The sequence below is a fragment of the Semicossyphus pulcher genome, unplaced genomic scaffold (assembly GCF_022749685.1).
Source record: "Semicossyphus pulcher isolate SPU_LCO1_2020_fin unplaced genomic scaffold, fSemPul1.0.p SCAF_26, whole genome shotgun sequence".
NCBI lineage: Eukaryota > Metazoa > Chordata > Actinopteri > Labriformes > Labridae > Semicossyphus > Semicossyphus pulcher.
The window spans coordinates 4,659,925-4,686,558 of record NW_027211700.1 but is presented as its reverse complement, the minus strand read 5'-3'; the positions used below and the strand labels follow the sequence as shown (position 1 = coordinate 4,686,558).

At 44.6% G+C, this 26,634-nt stretch overlaps 1 protein-coding gene across 1 annotated transcript in view; it reads left to right on the top strand.

The window, feature by feature from the left end:
• Positions 1 to 11,724, top strand: part of LOC138604662 (solute carrier family 12 member 9) — a 77,541-nt gene extending 65,817 nt beyond the window's left edge. The window contains exons 11-13 of the mRNA XM_069676621.1: positions 3,279 to 3,453; positions 8,578 to 8,724; positions 10,723 to 11,724. Coding sequence (XP_069532722.1) covers positions 3,279 to 3,453; positions 8,578 to 8,724; positions 10,723 to 11,672 — 1,272 coding nt within the window. The 3' untranslated portion in view covers positions 11,673 to 11,724. The remainder of the gene's footprint in view (positions 1 to 3,278; positions 3,454 to 8,577; positions 8,725 to 10,722) is intronic.
• The last annotated feature ends 14,910 nt before the right edge of the window (positions 11,725 to 26,634 follow it).

Genomic DNA, 26,634 nt, shown 5'->3' with positions numbered 1-26,634 from the left:
ACACAAAGAGATGCACAAAGTGATGCCTCGCTACCAAAACATGAGTAAAAAGGAGCACAAAGAGGCGCACAAAGAGGGAGTTTCTTCAAAGTAGTTCAAAAGGACCCCAAAGAGGAACAAAGCAACCACAGAGAGACACAAAGAGACCACAGAGTGATGCAGAACAACCAAACAAGTGGCTCAAACTGACTGACAGGAGGTGCACGAGGACCAGAAGAGACGCAAAACGACAACAGATTGATGCAAAACCACAAGTGATGCAATTAGAACATAAAGAGACAAAAAAATGACCGAAAGATGCAAAAAAAAGCACAAAATGACCACGCAGAGACGCCAACACAAGTAGAGAAGTAAACTGGAGATGCACAGAAACCAAAAGAGATGAAAAGATCACAAACAAGCGACAAAGTGTCTAAACTCCCCCTGGCATGGAGCCCAGTCCAATATAAGCGATTAAGCTAAAAGGCCTAGCAGGCGACACCGAGTATGTGCACGTACATGCCTCATACGTGTCCTCCTCTCCTGCTCACTAAAGCAGGAGCCTGTGTGGCGGCGCGCCAACTGGGTGACATTGAAGCAGGGACAGGAGACGCATCAGCTCGCCACAAAAAAAACCCACACTGGGAGATAACAGGCGGCTGACGACCGTGTTTATGAGAGAAAGAGAACCAAGAAAAGAGAAACCGAGGCAAGAAACGCTGATGGTATCATGAAGGGAGAGATAGAGGCAGAATAAAGGCAGGCCGAGGGGATGAGTGATTGAGAAACAAAGTGATGGATGAGAGTGGCGCCACTGAGAAATGATGATCGCCTGATGGATGAGAAGACAGGGGGAATGGAGAGATAAAGAGAGACTGATGATTAGACGAGTGGAGGCAGTCGGACTTACCCTCAGAGGACTCGTTTTCTTCGTCTTTACGGCAATTACGGGGCGAGAGCATAAAAACAGCGATGTGATTATGACGGCAGTAAATCTGGAGATGGTTGCATGGATGGTTGTTTAGACTCGCACGGGAACTCAGCTGCTTCGAGATGTTGACCCAAACTTGTATTTCCAAGAGCAGCAAGGTTTTTCTGGTCATTTCAGGCTAAACAAGAACAAAGTCTTAAATTAGTCCAATTTCACATCAACATATGAAGAGTGCATAAGCCATATAAAACAAAGAATTAGCCCTTAAAGTCACGTATCTCTCCGAGGGTTGGACATGTAGCCCCCGAGCTAATGATCATTGATTCCACTGTCCACATCTAACATTTGGTTCCACTTGGTTTCACTTCCTTAATGGTACCTTGATGCCACCTCATCACCACATGTGCAGAGTCCCAGTGTTGGTTGTGTGACAGCGGCTTTGTAATATACACTGCACAGTATTATTAAGTGTCAGAGCACAAATACATGCTCTCTTATGTACATAAATATAGACAGTATAAACCCTTTGGTCCCTGCACCAGTACACACGAGGGTTCATCATGCTGATGCTGTTTTTTCAGCTGCTTGAACAAGTTAGTCGTGTTGCTTTGCGGCGCAGACGCAGGTTTCATGACCTCTTTGCTGATTGTTTTTTCTTGTTTACATCACTCGCCCTAAACCTGCAACACCTCCAAACAACCAACGACGAGCCGTTTTTGGGGGAGCGGTGTTTCGGTTTAACGAGTGACCTCCTCTCTTCCTGTTTTAGCGTAAAAACAAGCAGCGTTCAAAACACGACTGAGCGTTTGAGCAGACAAAACGACAAGGAGGCATTCACGAGGACAGCTGCGTATTCTCTTCCTGTTTTCCGCAGCTGCTGTAACTATAGCAACCACTGGCTCATTCGGCTGTGAAACACCGCTCTCTGTCGTTTACTCTTCCTGTCCCTTGACGTGACATACCAGCTCCCCCAAAAGTGAAGCCTGAACTTCTCCATCACCCCCTGGAGGAGCGGCTGTTAGTTCAGGGAGCGCTTGATTTGATATGCAGCAGAGTTTTCTACGGGCGGAGCATTTTTAAATGTCGGTATCGCCATCAATCAATTTTTTAATTGTAGGTAGATAAAATCGTGATCGAGATAAATATTACATTAATTGTGCAGCCCTAGAATAATCACTACAAGTCAGACGCTGCACAGCGCAGCCCCCTGTCCACTCAACTCCCAAAGGCACACTGACATTACCCATGATGCACCACATTCAGGGAAAGAACCGAATTTTAAGTTTCAGTTTGATGTAAAGTTTGTACATGAGTCGGAATGAAGCACACAAAGGAAATGATGCTGTGTTGCTGTTTATTTAAATGTGAAAGGACATGTACATTATAAAATGTTGTCCCTAAAATAAATGAATAGTCATTATCGATAATCGTGATCTCAGTATTGATCAAAACAATCGTGATTATTATTTTATCCATAATCGTGCAGCCCTAGTAAACTCTTATACACACAGGACAGCTGGTGACTTTCTGCCAATAACTCTGCACACGGCATAAAACACAAACCTTTATGTTTATGTCTGAAACTCCAGAGCAGATACTTCAGAGACCTTGAATTGTTCAGTCAGTCTGCTCGATATGTTCGTAAGAGAAGATGTTAGAGGAAATTCTAACCTGAAACATTGGCAGCCAGGGAGCGGTAATGTTCATGTAGTTTTTCAGGCGTATTTTTACTATCATGCTTGTTTTCTAATGAATTCCACATTATAATGAAACTTTCAGAAGTGCTTCCATCAGAGCTCAAACATATCAGCCAATCAGTCCATCTGAGCCTCTGCGTGCTGCCTACATTACACATTTATACTGTATGTGAAATATATACAGCGACTTCATTTGACTCCAGATTAGCTCATTAACTAACCCTGATTATATTGTTTCTAAAGTGATTAATTTAACAAATGTATTTTCCATGTGCATTAAAAAATGATTTACAGATCTGAAAGTCATCGCTGGGTTTATTAAAGGCCGTTCCATGAACCCCATGTGAAATCTTAATGCACCAGTGATCCATAAAAGTTACTTCCCCTTTCTGCACACGTCTCCGATCACGGAGGAAAAGCAAAAACATGAAACAGAACTTAAATATACGAGTGAGCATGTGGACATATATATGTACCAATTTCTTCTCCCTTAATTAGAATTCTGCAGTGATTTTGCGAGCAGAAGGAACGTCGCATCAAATCTTTACGCTGGCGATGCATATATTCAAGAAAAGTACTGCGAGAGATCTCAGAGCATTCATGTTTCAGGGATTAAATATTGGATGTAAAAACAATAACAACTCTCATCCCATTTCTCTAATCTCTTATAGGTGCGTAAGTACCTGCTGATGCTGGACGTGAGGAAGGACCACGTCAAGTTCTGGAGGCCTCAGGTCCTGCTGATGGTTTCTAACCCTCGCAGCACCGTGGGCCTCATCACCTTCATCAACGACATCAAGAAGAGCGGCCTCTACGTGCTGGGACACGTCCAGCTCGGAGATCTCAGTAAGACAACGGCACTCATTTAGCCTTCTTAAACTGACCCACTGTCTGTGTGCAGCCTAGCTAAGCTGCTTAGTGTAGTCCTGACATTTCCCTGACGTTACCCAGAGTTGCACGTTCACACATGTCCCTCGGGGGATTTTTCCCTGTCGGACGCTGAGGGGGCGGGGGCGGGAAGGGGGGCAAGTACATAGTAACACCTAAAGACTCATCAGATGTATTGTCTGCGTTTTAGCTGCAAACCAGCCGTGTAAAAGGGACTTGGCAGGAAGTTGGGACCAAACATAAAAAGGTGATCCAGTGTCGTTAGATGTTGTGTCTTTATCGCTCTTTTACTGTTTGGATGATCTGCTGGAATTTTACCTGAAGCAAACAGGTAAAACAGGAAGAGGGATACAGGAGGGGGGGTCATATATTCATCACTAACTGAATGTAGAGGCTGCGTGATGTGATGCATGCAGTATGTGCTACTGCACCTGTGTCTGTACATGCGTAACGTTACGTTCCAGTAGTTTCCTTACACACATAACCTCACCTGAGGATCTATATTACCTGTGGAGAACGTCGTCAGGATGTTATTAATGACAGGGCGGCGCTTTACCTGGTCCCAACCAGGTTAGCTTTGCAGAGTAAGTTACCATGGTGACCTAGCCAAGTTAAAAGGGAGCCAGCCTCGCGACACTAGAAACTCTGAGTTTAGGCTCAACAGACCCGGCTAGGCCTCTAATCTCGCCTCGTAGCACACCCCTCAGGTATTAGGTACACCCCTCAGGTATTACAATAGGTACAAACACAACAAATCAGTATCTCTTGTTGGCTTCAGGAGCTGCCGCAAAGCTGCTGCTAACTTTAGTTATCTTTAGCTCAGTTTGCTTCTCAAATCCAGACGTTTGATGACAGAAAACCTTCATCATTGATGTGATGTGACTTTAAAAAGCTATCAAAACAGCCTGCTGGAGATGTTCTGTGCCTGTCCGACAGCTGGCAACTGTGGAAAAGTAATTATTGGAGTTTGGGTTTGGCTGCACTGTTGGATGGAGCCCTGTGTACCTTTAACCCAGCAGTCCTGATGGATCAGACTCTTTGAAACATCCACATGAGCCAGTCGTCTCTCGGTACGATCAGGAAACCCGACAGTTCTGACTTCCAAACTTCTGCTGCACGACAAAGTCGGTTCATCAGGAGTACTTGAGCGTTTCCTTCTGCACCATTTCTCATCCAAAGCAGCGCAGTGTGACAGGGCGACTATTAATTATGAGCAAAACAAATCAGGGACGGTGGTGGGACGCAGTTTTTCGGATAATTTAACATTATTATGATATTTAGGGGGCGGCAATGACAAACTAAAAGCTTGTTTTGACTCACATTATTGCTGAATTATATTGGGATACAGCAGAACTATTCTTTACCAGGGAAAGAAGATACATGTCCACTTTACGTAAGTGTCTTCATTCAGAAGTGGCTTAAAATTACTTAGAGGAAATGTGTAAGTATACGAATTAGCAGAATGCATCCTTGTTCCAAAGTGAGTCACTCAATGGATCTTTTTAGCATGCTAGACTTTGCTCCATGTAGTAATCACACACACAATGCTCCGGAGGCGGCTCCTTTCTTTTCCGGCAGAGGCACACACTCCAAGATTTTAAAGGGAGCAGGGTCATTGATTGTTTTCTTTGTCTTTGGAGGATTTTGTTTGGGCTTTTTATGTTTTGATAGGAGACTAGGACTGGCCATGAATGGAGTCTTCACAATCCAAATCCTCTGAGTGCTTCACAGTGGGGGAAAAAAATGACATGTTCATTAGCCACTGAAGAGCCCTTCTCTTCTTTTGAGTACTGACGAGGCACTTGGTGTGGAGAAATATGAAGCAGTCATTTATTCAGATAATTATATTGAAGGACTGTTTTTATAAGATACTCCCACATTGCTGCTTCTTTCTAATGTAATGGAAGACTTGCAATTTGTTCTTGCAGCTGTTTGGCTTTAAGCTGAAGGAAAATAAGAAGTATTAGGACATTTTAATGTGTTTTTTTTAGCTTTGTGCTCAGTGAAAGGGGCGCACTTATATTTAATATCAGATGGAATTACAATTCTCAGCCCTCATGACCACACGCCACACAGACTAAAGTAAATTATTAACCTATAACGTGACGTTAAGCGTCACCAAGAGTGCACGTGAGGACATATAATAGATCCAGCTCAGTTGTTTTTTTTCACATGGAATATTAATTTTAATAACCAATTATCCATTTTTATTACAATTTGGGTTTTGAATTCGAATTTTGAATATTCATTGACAGCCTGAAAGTGTCAGAAGTTTGCATTCTTTCTAATGGCCAGCAGGGGGAGCTTCACTGGTTGCAACTGGAGTCCGATTGTCTGAAACCAGATGAGAAAATGACCCTACTTTTCAGTAAACACTTTGCTAATTTATGATCTCAGTTGATCGTCTCCTTCATTACAGCATGACGTTAATTCTGTAAATTAGGCTCCCATTTAGAGTTAAGTCAACAATAAAGCGCAAGGCCGCCGGCGGGGGGGTCAAACGCGTATGTTGTCCCGGGCCCTGGGACATGCAGGGGGCAGATGGCCCTCTAAAAAAACTGTTGGAATAATTTATCAAAATATATTTTTGTGAGACGTTTCATTTGTGAGACTCATAAAAGCTGGATAATTTTTCTATTTTTCAGTTTTCCATGAATTTTCTCTCACCTATTATATATAAAATGGTTCGGTCTGACTGGTTGCCATAGCAATGTAACTGTTTCGCGCCTAAAGGCTAGCTAGTGAAGTGTCAAGATGCAGTCATCAGAAATTGGGTCTAAAAAACAAAAAAGAGAAAATAAGGGTTCAACATTAAACGTCTGGCGCACAAACAGCAAGACACCATGAAGTAGGATTTTATTGAATTATTTGGATATCGTTGTTGTTGTTGTTGTTGTTGTTGTTGTTGTTGTTGAGTTTGGTTTGGAGTTTTACACATGGTGTAAACAAGTTTGATGCACTGCAGGGCGGTGCGTGTGTCTTTGTTTACAATACAAATATGACTACGATTGTGACATTCATTTCAGTTATCCGTCTGTGTGTGCACGGTGAACAGACAGGCTGTTTAACACACTGGCTGCACTCTGGATAGGCTGTTATTTTCATTAATGTATTTCTGACATTGTGATTGACGTTTAATCCGTTACATTTAATGCAAAGCGGGACGCATGTTTTTGTTTACAATACAAATGTGAGATGTGATGTGTGTGCGCGCGCAGTCAACAGGCTGCACTTCTTCTCATTATCAATTTTATTCCTGACGCTGTGATCGCCATGACTACTGAAACATTACCAAAGCACGGGTGTCTGATTCTGCATGAGAAATGCACCTGGATGTATTGTGTTCATGTTGCTGGGCGCTGTCCGGTGCTGCCGGGTGCTGAAGTCTCTCACCTTGACACGTGGAACTTTTTTGTCCTTGCCTTTAGTCTGGTGTTTTAAGCTTTTAGCTACCTTGTTAAATAACCTCAGGCCAAATTCAATTAAAAACGACATTTATATTGAATGTGCTTTGTGCCAGAGCTGATATTGAAAAAACAAACTTGCAAATAAAGTAGCTCTAATATCATGAGAATCGATCATTTTAAATGAATATTTTAAAAGTCCTGGCGCTGTGCCGGTGACTGGTCCTCAGATTAAAGGAACTGTTTGGTGTGTTTGTATTTGGGGGTGGGGCTAACCTTTTGGATCTTGCCTTTGTCGTGAGCAAATGAAATGCACTTTGGTTGTGTTTTAAGCGTCCTATTCACGTTGAGGAATAGGGATGTGGATGGGGTTCAGTGTTGCCAGATCAGGTTGACAGTTTCCAGCCCAATTCCAGCTGAAAACCAGCCCAAATCATCAGAAACCCACGTAAAACCGTAAAATCATTACATTAGAAAACAGGCCATAAGCACTCAAAGCTTCATATATGCATCAAGTAACCAAAGATAAAAGGTTAGTTACATATGATATCGCAACCCAAAAAGAGTCCAGTTAGACAACCAAATACACAAATTGGCGAAACCACAATAAAGTGATCAAACACTGTCATGAAATGTGACACCAAAGTACCAACATCCAACCTTCAAAAACTATCAAGCATAGATATAAAAAAATAAGGCGTTATTTAAGCATTAATTAATTGATAAGATCAGAACGTAACCTGAAGCTTTTAGTCAAAGGATTGAATACAACTCATGTCAATGAAACGGGTAAACACTGAGTGAGTGGAAACCGTGAAATCTTTCTTTTTGCTTGTTTGGTGTCCAAAACCGCCACATGTTGACAGAAGCAGGCCAAAATTCATCAACCAGCCCAACGCTATTTTCCCCAGCCCAAGGTCGTCAAAAGAAGCCCGGCTGGGCGGAAACCAGCCCAATCTCCCGATTTGGGATCATATTGTCCCGGGCTTTGACGGGATACACGGCGGCGCTGATAAAGCGTATCGGGTGGTGCCCAGCAGGGTGTGGCCTGCCAGGATGGAGAATGACCAATGCTTCTGGTTTCAGAAAAACAAGATGGCGACGGCACAATTACCAAACTGAGGTTCACAATCCGATGGGTGACGTCACAGTGGCTCTTACACTTTCTTAAACAGTCTATGTATCGACAAACGTTTTTAGAGTTAATTTTCCGGACTTCGCTTACATTGTGATATTAAAACAATGTATCATGCAGCTCTAATATGTATGCACAGGAAGAGCCTAACAGGTCCCCACACAGCTTACACTAGCACAGGTATTATCTGGGAAGCTGCAGGTTTGGCCTCCTGATTCCTCTCTACATACATATTGCTGTTTTTTTTTGATGATGGATCACCTGCCCGCCTGTTGGTGCTTCTCTGTATGTTTCTCTGTCTTACATTCTGTCTACCTGTCATTTGTGCTTACATCTCTCTCTCCCTTTGCCCCCCTCCAGCCCCCCACCTCTCTGGTATCTTCCTCACGCTGTGCCTCTAATTCCAGCTCTGTCATCCCGGCTCTTTTCCTCTCTCCTCTGACTTGTGTATCTATTGTTCTTGGCCCTCTCTCTCTCTGAATACCAACACGCTTCTATTGAGCTGTCAGCTCACACCGTTTTGTTTTCTTCCCCCCTTCACAGACACTTTACCGTCGGACCCTCTGCAGTCCCAGTACGACTCCTGGCTGTCTCTGGTGGACCATCTCAACATCAAAGCTTTTGTTAACCTGACATTGGCTGATTCTGTGCGTCATGGAGTCCAACATCTCCTCTTCATCTCTGGGCTAGGTCAGTGTCTCCATCATACAGCTGCTGATAGCCTAAGGCTGATGTGTGCTGGGTTTTTGTCCTTATAGGGACCATCATTTAAGGGTCTGTTGGATGTATTTAATATGTATTTTGTTGATTTTAAAAAGCTTTGTAAAGACTGTGTAACCATTTCATCTCACTTTAACCACAATCTCAGCACCCATCGACTATAGCCGCCGACGATATAGAACAATAGTGAACATGTCGGGCTGTCCGGTTTAGCCAGCGGTTAGCGATAAACGACCTCCAGCCAAGACTTCCTCTCCCATGTGCTTCATTGTTTACAGTCCAGTTAGCAGCTTGAGAAGCGACCGTGTGTTCAGATCAAAAGTGAAGCTGCAGAAATGTCTGCAAAATAAACATCGTAAATAAACGAGGAGCGCCCCTTAGTCTCAGTTTCTCTGTAAACAGTAAGTTACACAGAGGCTGCTCTCTGGCTCACTTCAGCGGCATGAAGCCCAAACAGAAACAGATTTTCTTGTGATTGACTTTAATTAACGGCTCTTCAGTTTGCTGAAATAACATCATCATGATGCAGATTAGGAACAAGTCAACATGAAGCTTTGTCAGGTCTGTCCTCAAGAGGAGAAGAAAACTACTTTAACATGAGACGTTTGTTGAACTGAGCTGGGAAATCTGAACACTGAACACGGCTTTCGCAACACAGCGTCAAGCAAATTTATCTGAAGTCGAATGTTTGATCGAGAGGAGATTACTAGATTCTGTTCTAGATCAAACATTCAACTTCAGATAAATTCCCTTGACGCTGTGTCACAAAAGACGTTCAGCGTTCAGATTTCCTGACTTGCTGGAATGCATCAGAAGTGATCTATCTGACTTCTCATGTTAAAGTAGTTTTCTTCTTCTTTTTTTCTTGAACGATACGCCTGCAGACATTGATCGCTGCAGGCAATGACTCTGAGCGGTACAGAATCTGAAATACGACGAGAAAATGCCGGTGGTCGAAAAAAAAAAAAGACATGACACTGGAGGTGAGCGTCCTAGATTAAGGTGTAGTTTAGCTAGCTCCCTGGCCACCTGGAGGTTTTCCAGGGCCCATTGGAGAAGCGGATAGCGCCCTCCAAAGGCACAGAGCCAAACTGCGTAATAGCATGACAGGACTGAGGTTGAAAATCGTCGAACTGGCCCTTTAAGGAACATTTGGAGTGGTCTCTTCTTTTATTCCGGAGCTGTATAATAGCTCTTATAAAAGGAAGTGCATTAAACTGTATAATGAACATCTCATTAGTGACCTTTTTAGAAGCTAACGCACTTGATTCAGATGTAAACTGTTGCTGAATGTTGACTGTTTCTTGATGCGCTCACACTGAAACTGACACTTCAATTTAACATGAGAGCGACTCTTAAACTCCTTCAGATCTCTCCATTTCATTCTCGCAGACGTCCCCTCTTATTTCAGTGATTTTGTCTCCGTTGACACTTCAGCTTTCAGTGTTTATACTTAAAATGACTCATCAGCTTCTGTCAGCACTTTCATTATATCTTCTATTTCAACTTGTCAGTAATTTGGTTTCGACTGCCACTTTGATCCCCGAGCACACTGCACTTTTATAAATGATATTTTCTCTTTCTAGTTTTTGTGCTTCAGCTCATTTTCAGGCAGGTGTTGCCCTCCTCACTCAGCTTTTAAAGGATCATTTAGCCGTGCTTTTAGCTCCTGTTCGCGCATGCTCCCGTCTTCTGTAAGTTTAAAGAGACCTGACTCCTGAGGTTTGTCACTTTAGTCGACCTTTGACTCCTCTCTCCTCCAGCCCGCTCTCTTATCTCTCTTTGGCTTCTCCCCGGTGCTGACTGCAGCACTTATCTTCTTTACATCTGTCTCTTTCTTTCACATTTGATTTAATGAGGGAACCTTTGCTTCTGTACTTCACTTAAGTCAACAAATAATGGTAAAGAAACGACTTTGTATTCGATGTCTTTTTGTCAACTCCTTGTCTCCTTCCTCTTTCTCTCCAGGTGGGATGCGTCCTAACACCCTCGTCCTCGGCTTTTATGACGACTGTCTTCCAAAGGACAAGCTGATTGATCCGACGCTCGCTACTAATCACTCCTCAGATTCCTCGAGCCACATGCAGGAGCACGAGGAAGAGCCCCCTCTCTTCCACTTTGCTTCCCTGCGGGGGTCCAGCGACAGGCAGGATTATGGTGACTTTGGGGACGGGAAGGCTCTGGGATCCCAGGAGTACGTCGCAATCATCGCTGACGCCATGAAGATGCTAAAGAATGTGGTGCTTGCACGATACTTCAACAACTTTGACCGAGCCCAGGCTCTCTCTCCATCCGCCCCCTCTCAAAGGAGGGTGTATGTTGACGTCTGGCCAGTCAATCTCCTGCGCCCCGACAGCTGTAGCTACGTCGACACATGCTCTCTTTTCCTGCTGCAGCTAGCATGTATCCTGAACATGGTGCGAGACTGGCGCAAAGCAAGGCTCCGTCTCTTCCTCTGCGTGGAGGAAGGAAGAAGCGTGAGAGGCTCAGAGGCGAAGCTCGGCCAGCTGCTGAAAGACCTGAGAATTAAAGCTCAGGTGTACCCCGTGCCCTGGGACCACCAGGTGGCGCTACATTGGCAGCGGCAAGGCGAGTGGGGCCGAAAGGCACAAACCCCTGATGGATACCAAGAAGACACGCTGGGGTCGGTGAAGGAAGAGGAGAACGAAGAGGACTACGTTAACAGCTTCCCGAGCAACGCCACGCGCCTGTCAGACGAGTACCTGTCAGCTGTCAATAAGCTGATTCAAGATGCGGCCAAGCCCGCCCCTGCCGTACGCTTCCTGTACTTGCCCCGCCCCCCAGCTGACACCAGCCAGTACGCCACCTACTTACACCAGCTGGAGCTGCTGACTAAGGACCTGGGTCCCACGCTGCTCATCCACGGTGTCACGCCTGTCATCACCACCGACCTTTGAACAATCCCCTTCCCCTCGATGCTGAAAGCTGGAGGCGTTAGCGGCGTCCTCACAAACCCTCCAGAAGGTTCCACTGTGGACCTCAGCAGTCGGCTGTGCTCCAGTATCAACCTCTCCACCTGACAACGGAGTGGGAGCAGAAAACAGCTCCTGATATTTGACCTAGGACGTCACTAGTGACTGAATGAGACCACCTGGCTGCCTCGCACAAGATGATTTTTAGTGAAACAGCCGATTTTTAGATTATTTAAAATAAGATGTTTAATGTACTGTCACTCAAAGACCACAAACATGTACATTTCTATCTTTTAATTGCGCTCTAATCTAGTTCTGCCTTTCCAATCGAGTTCACGAATGAACTGTTTTACTTTCAGGTAAATCCTTTAGGCGTTCACGCATGAAACAATCAGACTGTGAGTGAATGTACCTGCCAAGCAGGCCAGTTAAGATCATATATAGTATATATAGTGTCCCTTTTAATTTGCACCCGTGTTAGGATACTTACCGATGGTACTCGTTTACAGGCCCACATAGGAAAACTGGAGATTACTAGTCCGCCTCTGACGTCAGTCGGCGGTTTCCTTTGGCTCCCTCATTCCTTTCTTGAGATATTTTCTTGGCTTTCTGCTGCTTAACCTCCTTTAAACGATCATTCCATATGCCTTCAGGTCAAACAGTGCCTTACTCCTCCGGTATCTCATTCCATCACGGACAGAAAGTTGGACAGTAGTTTGCAGATGATCTGCGTTTCCATTTTAGGAGTTAGAACAAAGGAAACAGTTGAGCTGCAGAAGCCAAAAATCATTTCACGTCTCAGGACGACATTCCTTTTGTTTCCAAATGCACTTTCCTCCGCCATGCTGCCTTCTTCCAACATGTTTACAGCACTTCAGAGCTTCGTCCAAGAGGCAACCGGACCTGCGAGAAGTTCTTGAAGAAGAACTTCGACCAGGTCCGGTTCCTGTTTGGATTCAGCTTTGAATGACCATGACCGTGGCTGACTGAGAACCTTCACAGGCATGTTTACAGCACGAGTAACTTCTGCAGATTTTCACAATGTTGTTGATTTTTTAATGTATTTTAGGTGCTGTGTAACTTTTAGAAATGTTTGTACTGAATGGTGACCCTGACGCGTGACCAGCCTTAATGTCAAGGTGCCTAGATTAATTTTATTGTTGATCAACCCAAAGTATTTGTCATATTTAAAGTGAACCTGTGTAACTTTTGCAGAGCAGTGGCCTCAAGTGGCTTCGGCAAGCGTTGTGTACAAGTTAGGGCTGCCCCAAAGCTAAATATCTATGTTTAGAGGCTTCAGAAAACTGTTTAATAACCAGGACTTAAAAAGGATGTTACACTGTCAACACAATGCTAACGACAGAGAAGTGTAATAATGAGCCTCTGAAATATAAAATGTAAAAGCACTTACACAAAGCCAGCCGTCATCTAACAGCCAATGCAAACATCAGTTAATTTTAAGTATATAATTAACTCTCCTTGCTGGTAGCAGAGTCAGGCCAGCAGGACGAATGTTGAACAGTCAGTAATGGTAGCCTGCTGTGAGCCCTCCAGTCTGCAGCTGGGAGGCCTCTGGTTTCATTTGGCTGACCCTGTTAGCTTTAGCCTAGCTTGTAGCTGGTACCTAGCTAACTGAAGAATAATGTTGGGCTTCACTGTGTCTGTAAATCAGGAGATGGTACACAGGAGAGAGTTTTCTCCCGAAACAGATCAGGTCACATGCAAATGTTATATCACTACGTTCAGATCTCACAATCACAAAGCAGACACTAACTGACCAATCTTAAAAAATGAACTTCACTAAAGGATTGCGCGGCTTTTGCGTTCGCTCAACCTGTGCAAATGAGACGAAAAACCTCGTTCTCCAACACGCAGAGGGTTGAACGCACCCCAAAGTGCGCTGCAGAGCAAACTGCGTCTCTCTGCTCCTGTGATGTTTGCGTGTATTTAAATGAGTCATTATGCAAACATTCGGGGCAAATTTGGCCGCTTTCTATGCAAATTATCCTTGTGAAAAAAGTTTCCACTGATCGTGACTACGATTCTCTGAAATGTCTGTTAATAGTAATGTTGTCATTATTATTATTATCGGGAGATCACTCTGTCTGGGGCTGTCCGAGGATTAACCCCGTCACACAGATGGTCTGGAGCCGTTACTCGCGACAGGGATTATTTTCTGGACGAGCTGCTGTTGAGGGCTCGCTCAAGAAATGAAGCTGCGTTACAGAGAGTGAAACTAGTAAACACCTGTCGAGTCTGCCCCCTCCTCTCCCTGCTCAGCATCGATCTGTGCGTGGAGATCCGTCAGCGTGGAGCTCAGTTAAAGCATAAGAGCAGAGAGTGGAGGTGCAGACAGCTCCTCTTTACAATCAGACGCAAAACAACAGCTAACTGCACAGATCTGTGAAACTTTATGGGCCTGTTTGCACTTGAATATCATTAGTGTAATTTGCTTTGTGAATCAGATCCTGAGACGGGGCAGACGATGCACAACTATTTAACACATCGCACAAGAAGTCAACTTTATTTAAACAGCACCTTTCACACAAACATGCAGCCCGAACAGGAACAAACAGACAGAAAATGAGAAAAGAAACTGACAACAAAAGATTAAATTTATTACGACAGAAACAACAATAAAACAATGAGGACAAAATAAATAACTGCTGTAAAAAACAACGACACAAACTTATAAAATGACTACAAATGAAAAGCCCAAAGACATCACGATGAAACCCTTAAATGTGTTGACTTGATAAGTTCTGTTTCACTGCTCGTAGATTTTTCTCGTTAGAGGAAGAATGTGATAATCAAAAGTTACATAGACTCACTTTAAGAATCACTGTGAAACTTAATATAATAATAATTCTGTGCTAAATCGTATTTCAATCCTTGAAACGTGGATGATTCTGGCGGTCTTAATCATTTCTCCAGGCTTCAGATCCACCATGAAAGCAGAGCTGGTGCTCGGGTCTGGGTTTGTGTCCCCTGTGACTGACATGACATGTATGTTTACTTGTGGGTTCCTGCGTTGGACACTACACTCCTCGACAAAGCAGTGACACTACATTTCCTCACGCCGTCGTCCTGCCTTTCTGCTCCTGGTCCAACAAAAACAAAAGAAGCGTTGTTTATTGAAGAGATGAAATGTTCAGTGTTTGATTTCCTGTTGAAGAAAAGATGTGTGTGTACTTTACGAGATGTAAACTGAAGCGACTGAGAGAAAATCAGTTTGTGTTACGTGTGTTTTTTTTTTAACTTCCTCAGGAGATTGTTGTTTTGTGGAGGCCCGATCAGACTTAACGACTGCTCTGGACTCTGTGTCATTTCAGCTGAAGACCGGTCTGAGCGTCTCCGAGCTCAGAGCTGAGGGGGGTTTTGTGTCCGCCGCGGTTGTTTGTTTGAGGTAAACTTTGGGAATAGAGGCCGAGATGGCTCAGCAGCTCAGACAGAGAGATAGTAGAGGGTGCCAGCCGGCCAAATTACCTTGTCCTACAGTCCCGCTCGCCGCCGACCCGGCAGAAATGGATTCCATCTCCGCTCTGAGGTGAACAACAGATTGGAGAAATAAGCCCAAATAATCATCGATATCTGTGCAGGAGGAGGGAGGCTGACATTTATCACTGAGGGAAGGACCCTGGCTCTGGAAGGTGTGTGTGCGTGTGCGTGTGTGTGTGTGAGTGAGAGAGAGAAAAGAAACAGATTCAGGAGCAGGCTTTCTGATGCTCATTCGTGTGAGTTTATGAACATACTGGTGAAAACTTCCCTCCCTGCTGTGTTTGACGCTATGCAAGTTATTTGTTTTGTTTAGGAATGCTTCTTCAAGCAAATACCAACCGTGACAACAAACCGCCTTTCAAATACATGCAACCAAACTTGCATAAATAACTGTACCTTCAGTCTAATTTCCAACGTAATGCTCTCTTAAAGGGCCAGTTCACCGATTTTCAACCTCAGTCCTATCATGTTATTATGGGGAGCTGATGCCTTTAAGGTAGGAATAAAATGCAGTTTGGCTCTGTGCCTTTGGAGGACGCGATCCGCTTCTCCAGAGCTCGCTAAACTACACTTCCTCAATCTGTGATGCCCACCTCCGATGTCACGTCTCGTTCAAAATCATCAGGTTTGAAATGTAGACTGCAGACCTGAAGATTTTTTAGACGATCCACAGGTACATTCTCGTCTTATTTCAGATTCTGTCCCGCTCTGATCCGTTGCCTGCAGCCAAACTCTTAGAGGGAGGGGCGCAATGCACGCTGGGTGTTGTAGGAATGTAGAATGGGCGAAACCACGAGCTGCTTGTACGACTTTCTCCACAGCTATGGCGCCGCTTTCAAATATAATTGCTTCTATCGTTTACAGAGAACACAAGCTTTATTTAATCTATTTCATGTTTGTGTCGGGACAAGTATGAAGCAGGTAAACCGATGCCACACACTACAGCATTTATAGCCTTTAGCCTTTATGCCCGTCCCTAGATGGGTCTTTAATTTACATAAAATCAACAACAAACGTACAGACAGTACAAAACAGACTCAACCATAAAACAGGATACAAAATACAATCCTACAATAAAACTTTAACTGACGGTGGCTTTTTACAGGGTGAAATGCTCCTTTAAGACGATACGAAAGTGCTCTTTAAAAGCTTCCTGAAATTACATTTGTGTGTGGAGTTTTTAAGCGCTACGACGCATTAAATTCACAATGTCAGACATCCGGCTTGTGAGGACATTAAAGATTTCTTGACTCCTGACTTTTTGATCTTCATGGACAGATTGATGAACGTTATCGATCCAAAACTGGGAAATTCGGTTACCAAAGCAAAAATTATAGCACCAGAAAGATATAAATATGCAGTAAATATACCCTACATACGGAAGCCCTGAGCGGACATGCCTCCATATTTACTTCTTACTCAGTCAGACTTATTTATGTGGAGATAACAAAGCTGTATTTATGGATGCATGTCGCTTTGGGCTTCCGTACCTAAACCCTTCATAGCTGGATGAATATATAAATGTTTCTTTAATAAATCTGGAATTATGAAGTTTCCTACCTGAAAATGATGACCCAAGTGTAGCTGAGGCGATAAAGAGGGTCGTCCATGAAACGGAACATTTGCGGTTTGATCCCCAGCTCCTCCTGTTTGCATGTCGTGGTGTTTTTGGGTACGATTATCATCAATGTATGAATGTGTGTGCGTGGCATGTAGTGTGAGGTGCATTGAGTGATTAAAAGACCATAAAGGGCTTTATAATGATGAAGATGTAAGACCTCTTCAGGCTGCAGAACGGAGCATTAATGTTTGTTTACATTTAACTTGAGCTCAACAGGACGGTTTCAAAAGCTGTGAGTCATTCTGAAATCAGTCGTGGCTTTACTTTAGTACAATGAGAGGAGACGCATCGTCCATCTTCACACAGTCGGTGCTTCAAACTGGTTTGTATGTGTTACACTCACAAATGTTTTTATTTGTAGGTCATGAAAAACCAACATGTGACACTAAGACAGGAAGGAAGGGAGCGCTGAGCCAAAGGGCTTTAGCTAAGTGTGTGTGTGTGTGTGTGTGGAGACCATCAGGCTGAGTGTGTGTTTGCCTCCGAGTCTAAACCTGCTCTGTCGTGTCTGCAGCTCTGATCAGAGGAAACTTGTCCCTACTTTGTCACTTCCACCGTGTGTCAGAGCCCTAACCACCAGGGACGCCACCGGGATACACAGACTCTTACACACACACACACACACACACACACACACACACACACACAGACGTCATCACTTATCATTTCTACCACACTCTCCATTTCATCTCCCTCTCTGCGTCTTCAGATCCTCTTAATTTTACACGACACGCAGATTTCCCAGCGTTATCAGACGGATCAGAGGGAGGAGAGGAGGGCGGGTGTCAAGTAGAATTCGGTCACGCTGACACCAGATGTGACTGTTAAGGTTTTTCCGAGGCCAAACAATCCCCCTGGCTTTTCCTTCCCAAATAATTCCTGCATTCCGATGAGCATAAAGAGCGTGAGCTCTGAAGAGTGCAAACTGCTAAACAGCAGGGCGTTTACACACAGCAGTCACGGTCTGATTGCCAAAGCGTCTGAAGCACTTCTTCACTTTGATTTCACGTCTACCACATTTTTTTTTTTTGGCAGCGTGACGCTAAAATTGCACTTCTCCACAGCTACAGTCACAGTGCGTGCATACGTGTGTTTTGTGCTCCTTATTGACGGCGCTCACGCTAAGAGGTTCGTAAGAGCTGCAAGTGAAAGGCATCTTTGTCAAATTGCAGCTCAGCGCGCGCTGCTGTCTGTTCTGTGTGAGCTGACATGAGTAAACACAATGAGTGCAGATGGGAGTTTAAATAGCAACATTTTACATCCAAACATGGTTCGATACATCGACCTTTAAAGTGCTGGTTACCTGAGGTAAAACATGAACAGTATGCACAGTATGCAGGACCTGCCGGGTCTAACAGTGCGCCCAGTCTCTCCGTTAAAACGACGTTTAAAAGATTATGGCCACCGGTGAATTATAACTGTGCCTCATTCTTCTCCAGCACGTTGGTGTTTGTTCACAAAACGACTTTAATCTGCTCACCTCACTTCTCTTCACTTATTTCTCCCCACGGACCTTCACCTGTTGTACGCACAGCGGCTCCGTATGTCTGCTCTGTTTACGTTCATCGCGAGCCGTATGTTTTACAAAGTTCCCGAGCAGGTGAGCCGCGCGTGAAGGAGGCTCGTCGTTAAAGAGCATGTCAAAACAATCAAAACCGACTTGTGAGGCCGACACTGCACAGCTGCACTTACAATCTTAAAACAAAATAACGTCAATATTTAACAGAAGATGTCACATCTCAATCAGTGCATTTACAGGAGGGACGAGCCAGCAGACGTCTGTGTGTGTGTGTTTCTGTCGAGCATGTGTGGAGACGCTGCTCCAGGTACGGGAGAGACAGCAAGCAAGGGCCGAGCGTCCAGTAAGCTAACCTATCGTGGATGACGATCTGTTTGACAGAAACATGGTAGAATTAGTCGGCAAACATACTTGCCTCCTGTCCTCCGTCGACAAAAATCTCCCGCTGGTAGGGACGTGTGTCACAAACACGGGTCGAGTTGGATTCGATCTCACAAGGGCGGCATTCAGGTCCAGCACTCATCACCGTCTGGCACGAGGTCTCTTATTAATGAACCGCGTCAGCACGCAGGGGTCGTTCTGCCTTCGTAGTCGTGAGGTTCCTGCACATGCTCAGTGTTCTTTGTTCTTCTTCTGTGGGGAATACTTCAAACTGCTCTCTTTACGATGTCTCTGAACCTTCTTGTTAACTTAACTTCGGCTGTGCAGCTCTGACTGTGAAGGCAGAACGACCCCTGGATGCTGACGTAGTTCATTAATACCTGCCGGAAGACAAGTCTTAAGAGTCCTCACTGGACTTGGATGCAGCTCTCGTGAGATCGAATCCAACTCAATTTGTTTTTGTTGGTGACTGTGATGCATAACTTTAGCCGCTATGTGACTTGAAAGTTGCCGGTGATGAATCTTGTGACAGAAGCAGATTTCCTGGTGAATTCTGGTCTAAACATGAACGTTTAATCAACGTCTGCAAATAGTCTGAAAACATATTTTAAGGCTGGATGTGTGAGTAGCTGTCGCAGCTGGTTGGCATGTTTTGCTCTTTTCTGGAGGCAGTTTTAAGTTTTATTTTATGGGTAAACAGTTAAAGGAAAATGTACCTGACAAATTAAATAACTTGTACTCTACAGTCATGGATGCAGGAAGTCGAGGGGCTCTTCTAATGTCTGAGGGTTACAGTGTTCTGTCTGTGTGGTACTCTGGTACTCTGGTGCAGACTCCCAGCAGGTTACAGATGCAAACACATTAATGTGACTTCGAGAGGAAAAGACGTCAGCACTGCTCAGGCTGTCAGACCCCTGGAGAGAGGTCAGCTCAATCACACATACAGAGAACATGATGTAACTGTAATAGCTGCCGATGAACAGTGACACTTAAAGGCCACTTGTTGTCTTAGTAGATGTGATTATTAGGCTGAGAGGAGGTGGAAACAGTGGGAATCATGATCATGAAGCTGATGTAACAGATTAAAGTCACACCGAGGTCCGTAGACTGAAGAAAAAGATGGACGACGAGTCTCCACAAACTCATTGTACTTATTTGAAGCCAAAGTACCCCCGAGGCGGGCGCCGCCATCTTGCGCTGGTGACGTGATGTGGAATCTGCCAAGTAGTAACGATGTCCCGCCCCCTTCTCCTTACCAAAACACACATTTAACTTACCGGAAAAAACTGACCGAGACCCGTCTTTTCTAGCAGACAAAAGTCCGGTGGTTTGGTGCGCACCAGAGTTCGAATGCGTGTTCACACCTGTCCGAACACACCGGACTGACGGAGTAAAGTCCAAAAGTCTGGACCAAAGCTGTCAGGTGTGATAGCACCCTTAGTTACGTCTCCTCTTGCTGTTCCTCCTCTACTCTGCTACTCGGTAACATAATGCTGCAGGAGCCTGATTTGTCAACAGAGCTGTCAATCATGAGGCCACACCCCCTTTTTATAGCATCAAATAACTAATTAAAAGTAAACCTGTCAGAAAAATGAACACTTGGACGTAAATCAGCCTGATAAGAACTAACTATAATGACAGAAACCATGTATTTATATTTCACAGTTTGACTCATGTCCCGTCTGTTAACATGGAGGAGGCGGGCTTTAAGACCTATACTGCAGCCAGTCAGCAGGGGGCGATAGAGAGGGTTTGGCTTCCACAGCAGAGAGCACACTGACAGCACCCTTAGATTTAAGCATCTTTTATTGTCCTAAAGCAGCGCTCTCACCTCACATGTAAATGCATTGCTCACTTCTAAGTGCAGATTAACTTTAACAGGCTCTTCTGTCTTGCTGTGTTGTGTGTAAGCGGGGGACTTGATAAGCTGTTTAAACTCAAACCTCTCAGCAGACTGTGTGTGCACTTGTTTGAATAAGAGAATTGAATTGGGACGGAGCTTAAAAAAAGCTTCTCTGCACTGTTTATCTTTACCTCAGATTACCTCAATGAGAATGTGATATGAGAATGCCTGACGGAGAAACAGTTCGGTATCTTTCGCTAATTTCCCAATTCCTAAAAATTATACAAATTCTACTTGTCGGTGCCTTTTGGGAAGTTTAATATGGTTTGCTGTGATTGCCAACAGATTGCCAAGAAGTCTCTGCTCCAGCTTTTTTGGAGACTGAAACAGACACATTGATTTACGAGGCCGCCCGTGTGTCTGAGTCAGGTTGGTGTTGTCTTTTTCCTGTAGAGAAGACGGCTGTGATTAGAAGACAGCTTTTTTTAAGTTGTCCCGTTTGTTTTACTCGCCCATCGAGCACTTCGCTAGCTGTCTTAGCATCTTTAGTCAACTACCACTTCAAATAGAATCTCATTCTGTGGGAAACATGAGCTGTGTCTCAATTCAGGGGCTGCATCCTTCAAAGGACGCGGCCTACAGAGGATGAGTCATCCATAACCTGCGTAGACGCTAAGGTAGAATTGAAATGAGACGGTCTGGTCTATGGGGGATTTCCTTTAAGTCCTTTGTGTCACCAGCTGTTCCCGCCCTTACTCGCTTAACTTAACTATTGCTTCAAAGATAATTTGTTTTCAGATTTGAATCGCTAGCTATTCGACTGAGCTAACACCTTTACATTTCAAGTGTATTCCTCCAATTGAGAGGCCGCCATCTTTTTTGAATCGTCGCGCATTGAATCTCAGGATACGTTGGGCTGCAAAGGATGCACCCCATGCATCCTTCGTGGCCCGGGAAAAGGAGGACTCATTTGTCTGCCGCATTTGACGGAGTCTTGGAAGAGGGACAGCCTTCAACGAGACGCAATCGGCCTTCAAATACGTCTGTTACGACCCAGCTGGTAGGGGGAAAGAGAAGCAACATAAAACCAGTTGTTCTTGGTAAAATTAAATGTGTTTGTGATGTGTAAACTAAACTAAACTAACTAATCCCTGGCCCAGTCCAGGTACCATAACCGAGTGCCACAGAACACAAACAGTCAACACTAGTGTTCTCGTCACTCTTCATTCGGCGCACTAGCCAAATGACGAGTGACGAGAACACTTGTTGGCCATACTCTTAAAGGGGAGGTCGGCTGCTGTTCTCCTCTGATTGGCCGTCTCTCTGGGCCGACACCAAGCGCAGGTGAATAAGATCAGCCTTAAGTTACACATCCCCATCACACAAACACACACACAGTCAGACACACCAACATAATTAGAACACACACACAGGGAGGTGAACGGCAGCGGCTGTAACAACGTCCTTCGAAGGATGCAGCTCCTGAAGTGGGACACAGCTATAGTTGTTAACTAGCTAATTAGCATAGAATATATACCCATCTCCAGCTCCACCCTCTCGTCCAAATATGGTCACTTCTGGTTCCAAAAAAAACAAAGGTGGCTGGGGCCACAAACTCACAAACCAATGGGTGAAGTTACAGGGACCCATAACTTATATAGTTTAAGGTGTCAACATCTGTGACCACTAACTCCAACCACTCCACTCTTTATGTACAGTCTTTGACGGCTCCATCAGCTGATCTCTACTGTGCAGACACTGGCTCCAAATGGGCAAGATGGCAGCGCCCGCTCTGAGAGGAGGGGCATCGGCCATCTTTATACACAGTCAATGGTTACAACACACACTAGACACAATTAAAATCCATGCAGCAAATAAGAAACTCCATGAAATACCTCCATAAAGCTGGAACGTACACACATACACACATTAGCATATATTTCTTTAGCCCTCAGCTGTGTGTGTGTGTGTGTGTGTGTGTGTGTGTGTGGTGACTCACACTGCGCTCTGTGTTGAGCTTCCCGTCGTGCTTCTGAATATGTATGGTGAACATGCTTGCAGAGCCACAGGTGGAGGAGCTTTTCTTATTCCTCATTCTGTTTCATGTTTGACCTCCGCTGCAGGATGGACGGGAGAAGGTGCACGAAGATGGCGGCCCACTGGCTGAATATGGTTTTGGAGTCACGTCCCACCATTTGCTTCTGGTTTGTGTGTTTGGGGGTGAAGAGATGTGGGTGGGATGAGAGGAGACGAGTCGAACAAATTAATTAAAGCCACGACAGGTTCGAGAGCGTTTGTTTATCTCCACTATTTTTGTTATAATGACACAGAAAGGTCTCTTCCCGTGTTATCCACAGCCTTGGTTTAAGTTTAGCTGCAGTGCTCTCTGAGGCGGTTAAGCTCCTAAGGTGTGTGATTGTAAATATTTGTGTCCTCGTTGGTTGTTTTCAGGACCATTGTGAAAGCTCTGTGTGTCCCTGAATAGTGGGGATGAATTGGTGCGATAGCCTTGGCAGATCCTATATTAATTCCGCGTAATTGAAACAGGCTGAGTAAACATACTGTGTGTGTGTGTGAGTGTGAGTTGGCAACCTACAATAGTCCTCCTCTCTATCACTCTCATCTCAACAACTGTTTTCCCATTTTTCCCCGCTCATCCACTTTCCATTTCTCCACAGAGCTGAGCTCCTTTCCCCTCATTTACTACCCGTCCCGGTCCTCCGTATTCATCTTTAGATTTCCTCTTAGCTTTGTCACCTTTTGTTCTCTGCTCATTTGGCTTTTAAAAAAGGCTAAAGTAGCATTCCAGCATCAATAAATCATTACGGAATTGATTTTTGGACATCAAAGGCAAAAAACTTACCAAATAGAACCATCACTTTTAAGATTCAGCAGCACGTCCATTTATTAGCCCTGATCGCTCGAGGCTCCACGGACGGTTCTTCCACCACTTGCCTGTGTATCGTCTGAGGAAGATGTAGCTACTGGGAGCGACAGACAGCTTTTCATCAGTACTACTTGGACTGCAAACTGAAACCAGAACACAGAACAAAGTCTGTATAAAAATGTGGACGACATGACAGCTCCCTAAAAGAGAAGCCAAACCCTCTCTATCGCCCCCTGCTGACTGGCTGCAGTATAGGTTATAAGCCCCGCCTCCTCCATGTTAACAGATGAGTCAAACTATAAAATCAAAATACACATTTTTCTCAAACATGGTTTCTGTCATTATAGTTAGTTCTTATCATGCTGATTTATGTCCAAGTGTTTATTTTTCTGACAAGTTTACTTTTAATTAGTTATTTGATGCTATAAAAAGGGGGTGTGGCCTCATGATTGACAGCTCTGTTGACAAATCCGGCTCCTGCAAAATAGGGCTGTACTTTTATAGCACTTTCTTAGTCTTCCGACCACTCAAAGCTGCTTTTACACTACATGTCACATTCACACACACATCCACACACTGATGACAGAGGCCTGAGTAAGAACTAAAGCTTCCTCTCATCTTGTAATCCACCGAATCTCAACTTTTCCCAAGTGCTCACCACGGTAAGAATTTAATCACGCTCTGCCCACACGACTGTTCCATTGTGTCTCACCCTCCCCATCAGTCACACAACATATTAAGTTAAATCACACTAATGCTCATTTCATCCTTAGAAATCAGAGCAGTGACCCAGAAGAAGAACAAAAAGAGGGGCGAGACCTCATCTGCTCTGTTCTACTTGAGTTTCCTGCTTGTCATTATCTGTCCACCTCTTGTTTTCACCTTCTGTCACCTCCTACCTCCTTCCCTCCTTCTCCACGCCACACTACTCTGAGACATAATCACATCTATTCAGACATGAAGATGAAATTGCCACCCTTCATCCTCATCCTCCTCCTCCTCCACCACCGGCTCCCTTCTGAGCCTGGTTTTATCTGGTCATCCTTTTGTTGTTGAGTGAACAAACAAATTATGTCCCCTCGCACAGTCAAGGAGAGAGCGAAGTCAGACAGAGAAGAAGAAGAAGACGGAGGACTACGGCTGAGTGAAATCAGCAAGGTAAATGGTTGTGAGTGTTTGTCTTTGTGTGTGTTTACAGGGCTAATTAGTGCATTATGCTGTGGGTAAAATGCTCAGGCCAGCCATGCAGATGAAATGGACAAGTAATGGAGTGTTACCTACGCCAAAGCACACCCAAAGGGCTCATTTAACTAACACACACACCCACACGGGAATGGATGCATCCACTAAGCACAGAAACAAAAAGTCACAGAGGGTAATTGCAAGTGTTTTACTTAAATGATCATTGGTGTGTGTGATTAAGCCAACACCGAAAGTTGTAAGGAAACTTAAAGTCGTGTAGGGGCTGTTAGAAGTTCAGAAAGGTTTCTGTAAGAGTGATTCTGTGGAGTCGGGGTCACTGACGAGACAGACGCGCTGGTGTTGCTCAGGCAGGGACCTGGTACTAAATGAGGCCAGCAAACGAACAGATAAATAAACTCTACCATGGAAAATGCCTTCATAACTTTTCCCTCCCTTTTAACACAGCTCTTGTAAAGTTGGTGTCCCTTGAGTTTACAAATTCAAATTGAAAAATTGATTCAAAATCAAGAACAAGTCATTCTTCAAATACAGCCTCACTTATGTTCGTTCACTTATGCTAAGAAGAGGAGTTCAGCGCATCGTCTTTCTCTGCCGTTCTTTGGCTATATGTCTGCCAATGAGTGCACAGGAATATGGCGCAGAATAAAAGACAAAATTAGGACTATTGAGAGGCCAAAGGAGGCTATATCCTTGCCAAAGCCAGCTACTGATCTGGCCAATGACAAGCGAGCGCTGCTAACTGAGAGGCCAGCGGTGGTAAATGAGAAGCCGCCTATTTATTCGACCATGGCGGCAAGTCGTGCGTCTAACATAGCAACCCACTGGATCGACTACTGGCTAGGCTGGTCATTAGCTTCCGAGGCTAGCGACTAGCATGTCGAAGCTAGCAACCCACTGGATCGGCTACTGGCTAGGCTGGTCATTAGCTTCCGAGGCTAGCGACTAGCATGTCGAAGCTAGCAACCCACTGGATCGGCTACTGGCTAGGCTGGTCATTAGCTTTCGAGGCTAGCGACTAGCATGTCGAAGCTAGCAACCCACTGGATCGGCTACTGGCTAGGCTGGTCATTAGCTTCCGAGGCTGGCGACTAGCACGTCGAACCTAGCTACATTAGCTATTGACTTAGCTGGTCACTTTCTTCTGTTGTATTTTATTGGTGAATTGGAGCCAAATGCAGCGCGTTACCGTGTGAAACGGTGAAAAAGACAGTCAGTTATGATGGTTCACACATAGTTGAGAACCAGAGAGCATTCTGGGATTCTGAGGCGTTGTGCAGTTTTCTCTCTTAGCTCTTTTGTTCAGGCTTTTTCCTTTCCATGTCGGCCGCTCCTTTGTTTGAGCCACATGGTGCAGTCTCATCTCTCACAGCACGTGTGATTTCAGGTCTCATTCAGTCGCATATTTAGAAGTCAATCTGATTACTTTCCAAGTGAAATAATCACCCATCAACTCCTTAAATCCAGAAATGACACCGTGTTTGGCTGATGGATGAGGACAGAGCTTGTGGATACATCTGACGTCTTTATATAGAGAAGTGGTGTGTTTTCTGCTGTGTCCCCTGACGCTTATACTGCTTAGCGTGTTCTCCAGTCCCAGTCGAAATGGTGATGTCGTATATAAGTCAGTCGTGCACAGCAGAGTTTATACTTTAGAAGGAGAAAAAGAATTGGAAATGACCAAAGAGAGGGGACGAGGAGGGAGCCGAGACTGGGACACAGTGATCGGGCAGTTGAGGAGCAGGAGGAAATGAGAGAGGACATCTTCATTTAGTTTTAACATCTGCCTAACTCTGCAGTGCAACCTGCTCCGCTCAGGCAGACAGCAGCAGGCTCAGCTTCCCACTCGAACAGATGGATTTAGACTCTCACACTCAGACGCTTGGCAATATTCGCTGCCTCAGGTGAGATTTTAGAATTTGGTATTGAATCAAGCGTATCAAATCGGTCTTGGGATATGAAAAGTCGATGGGTAAATGGGATTTTCTTTTTTAATTA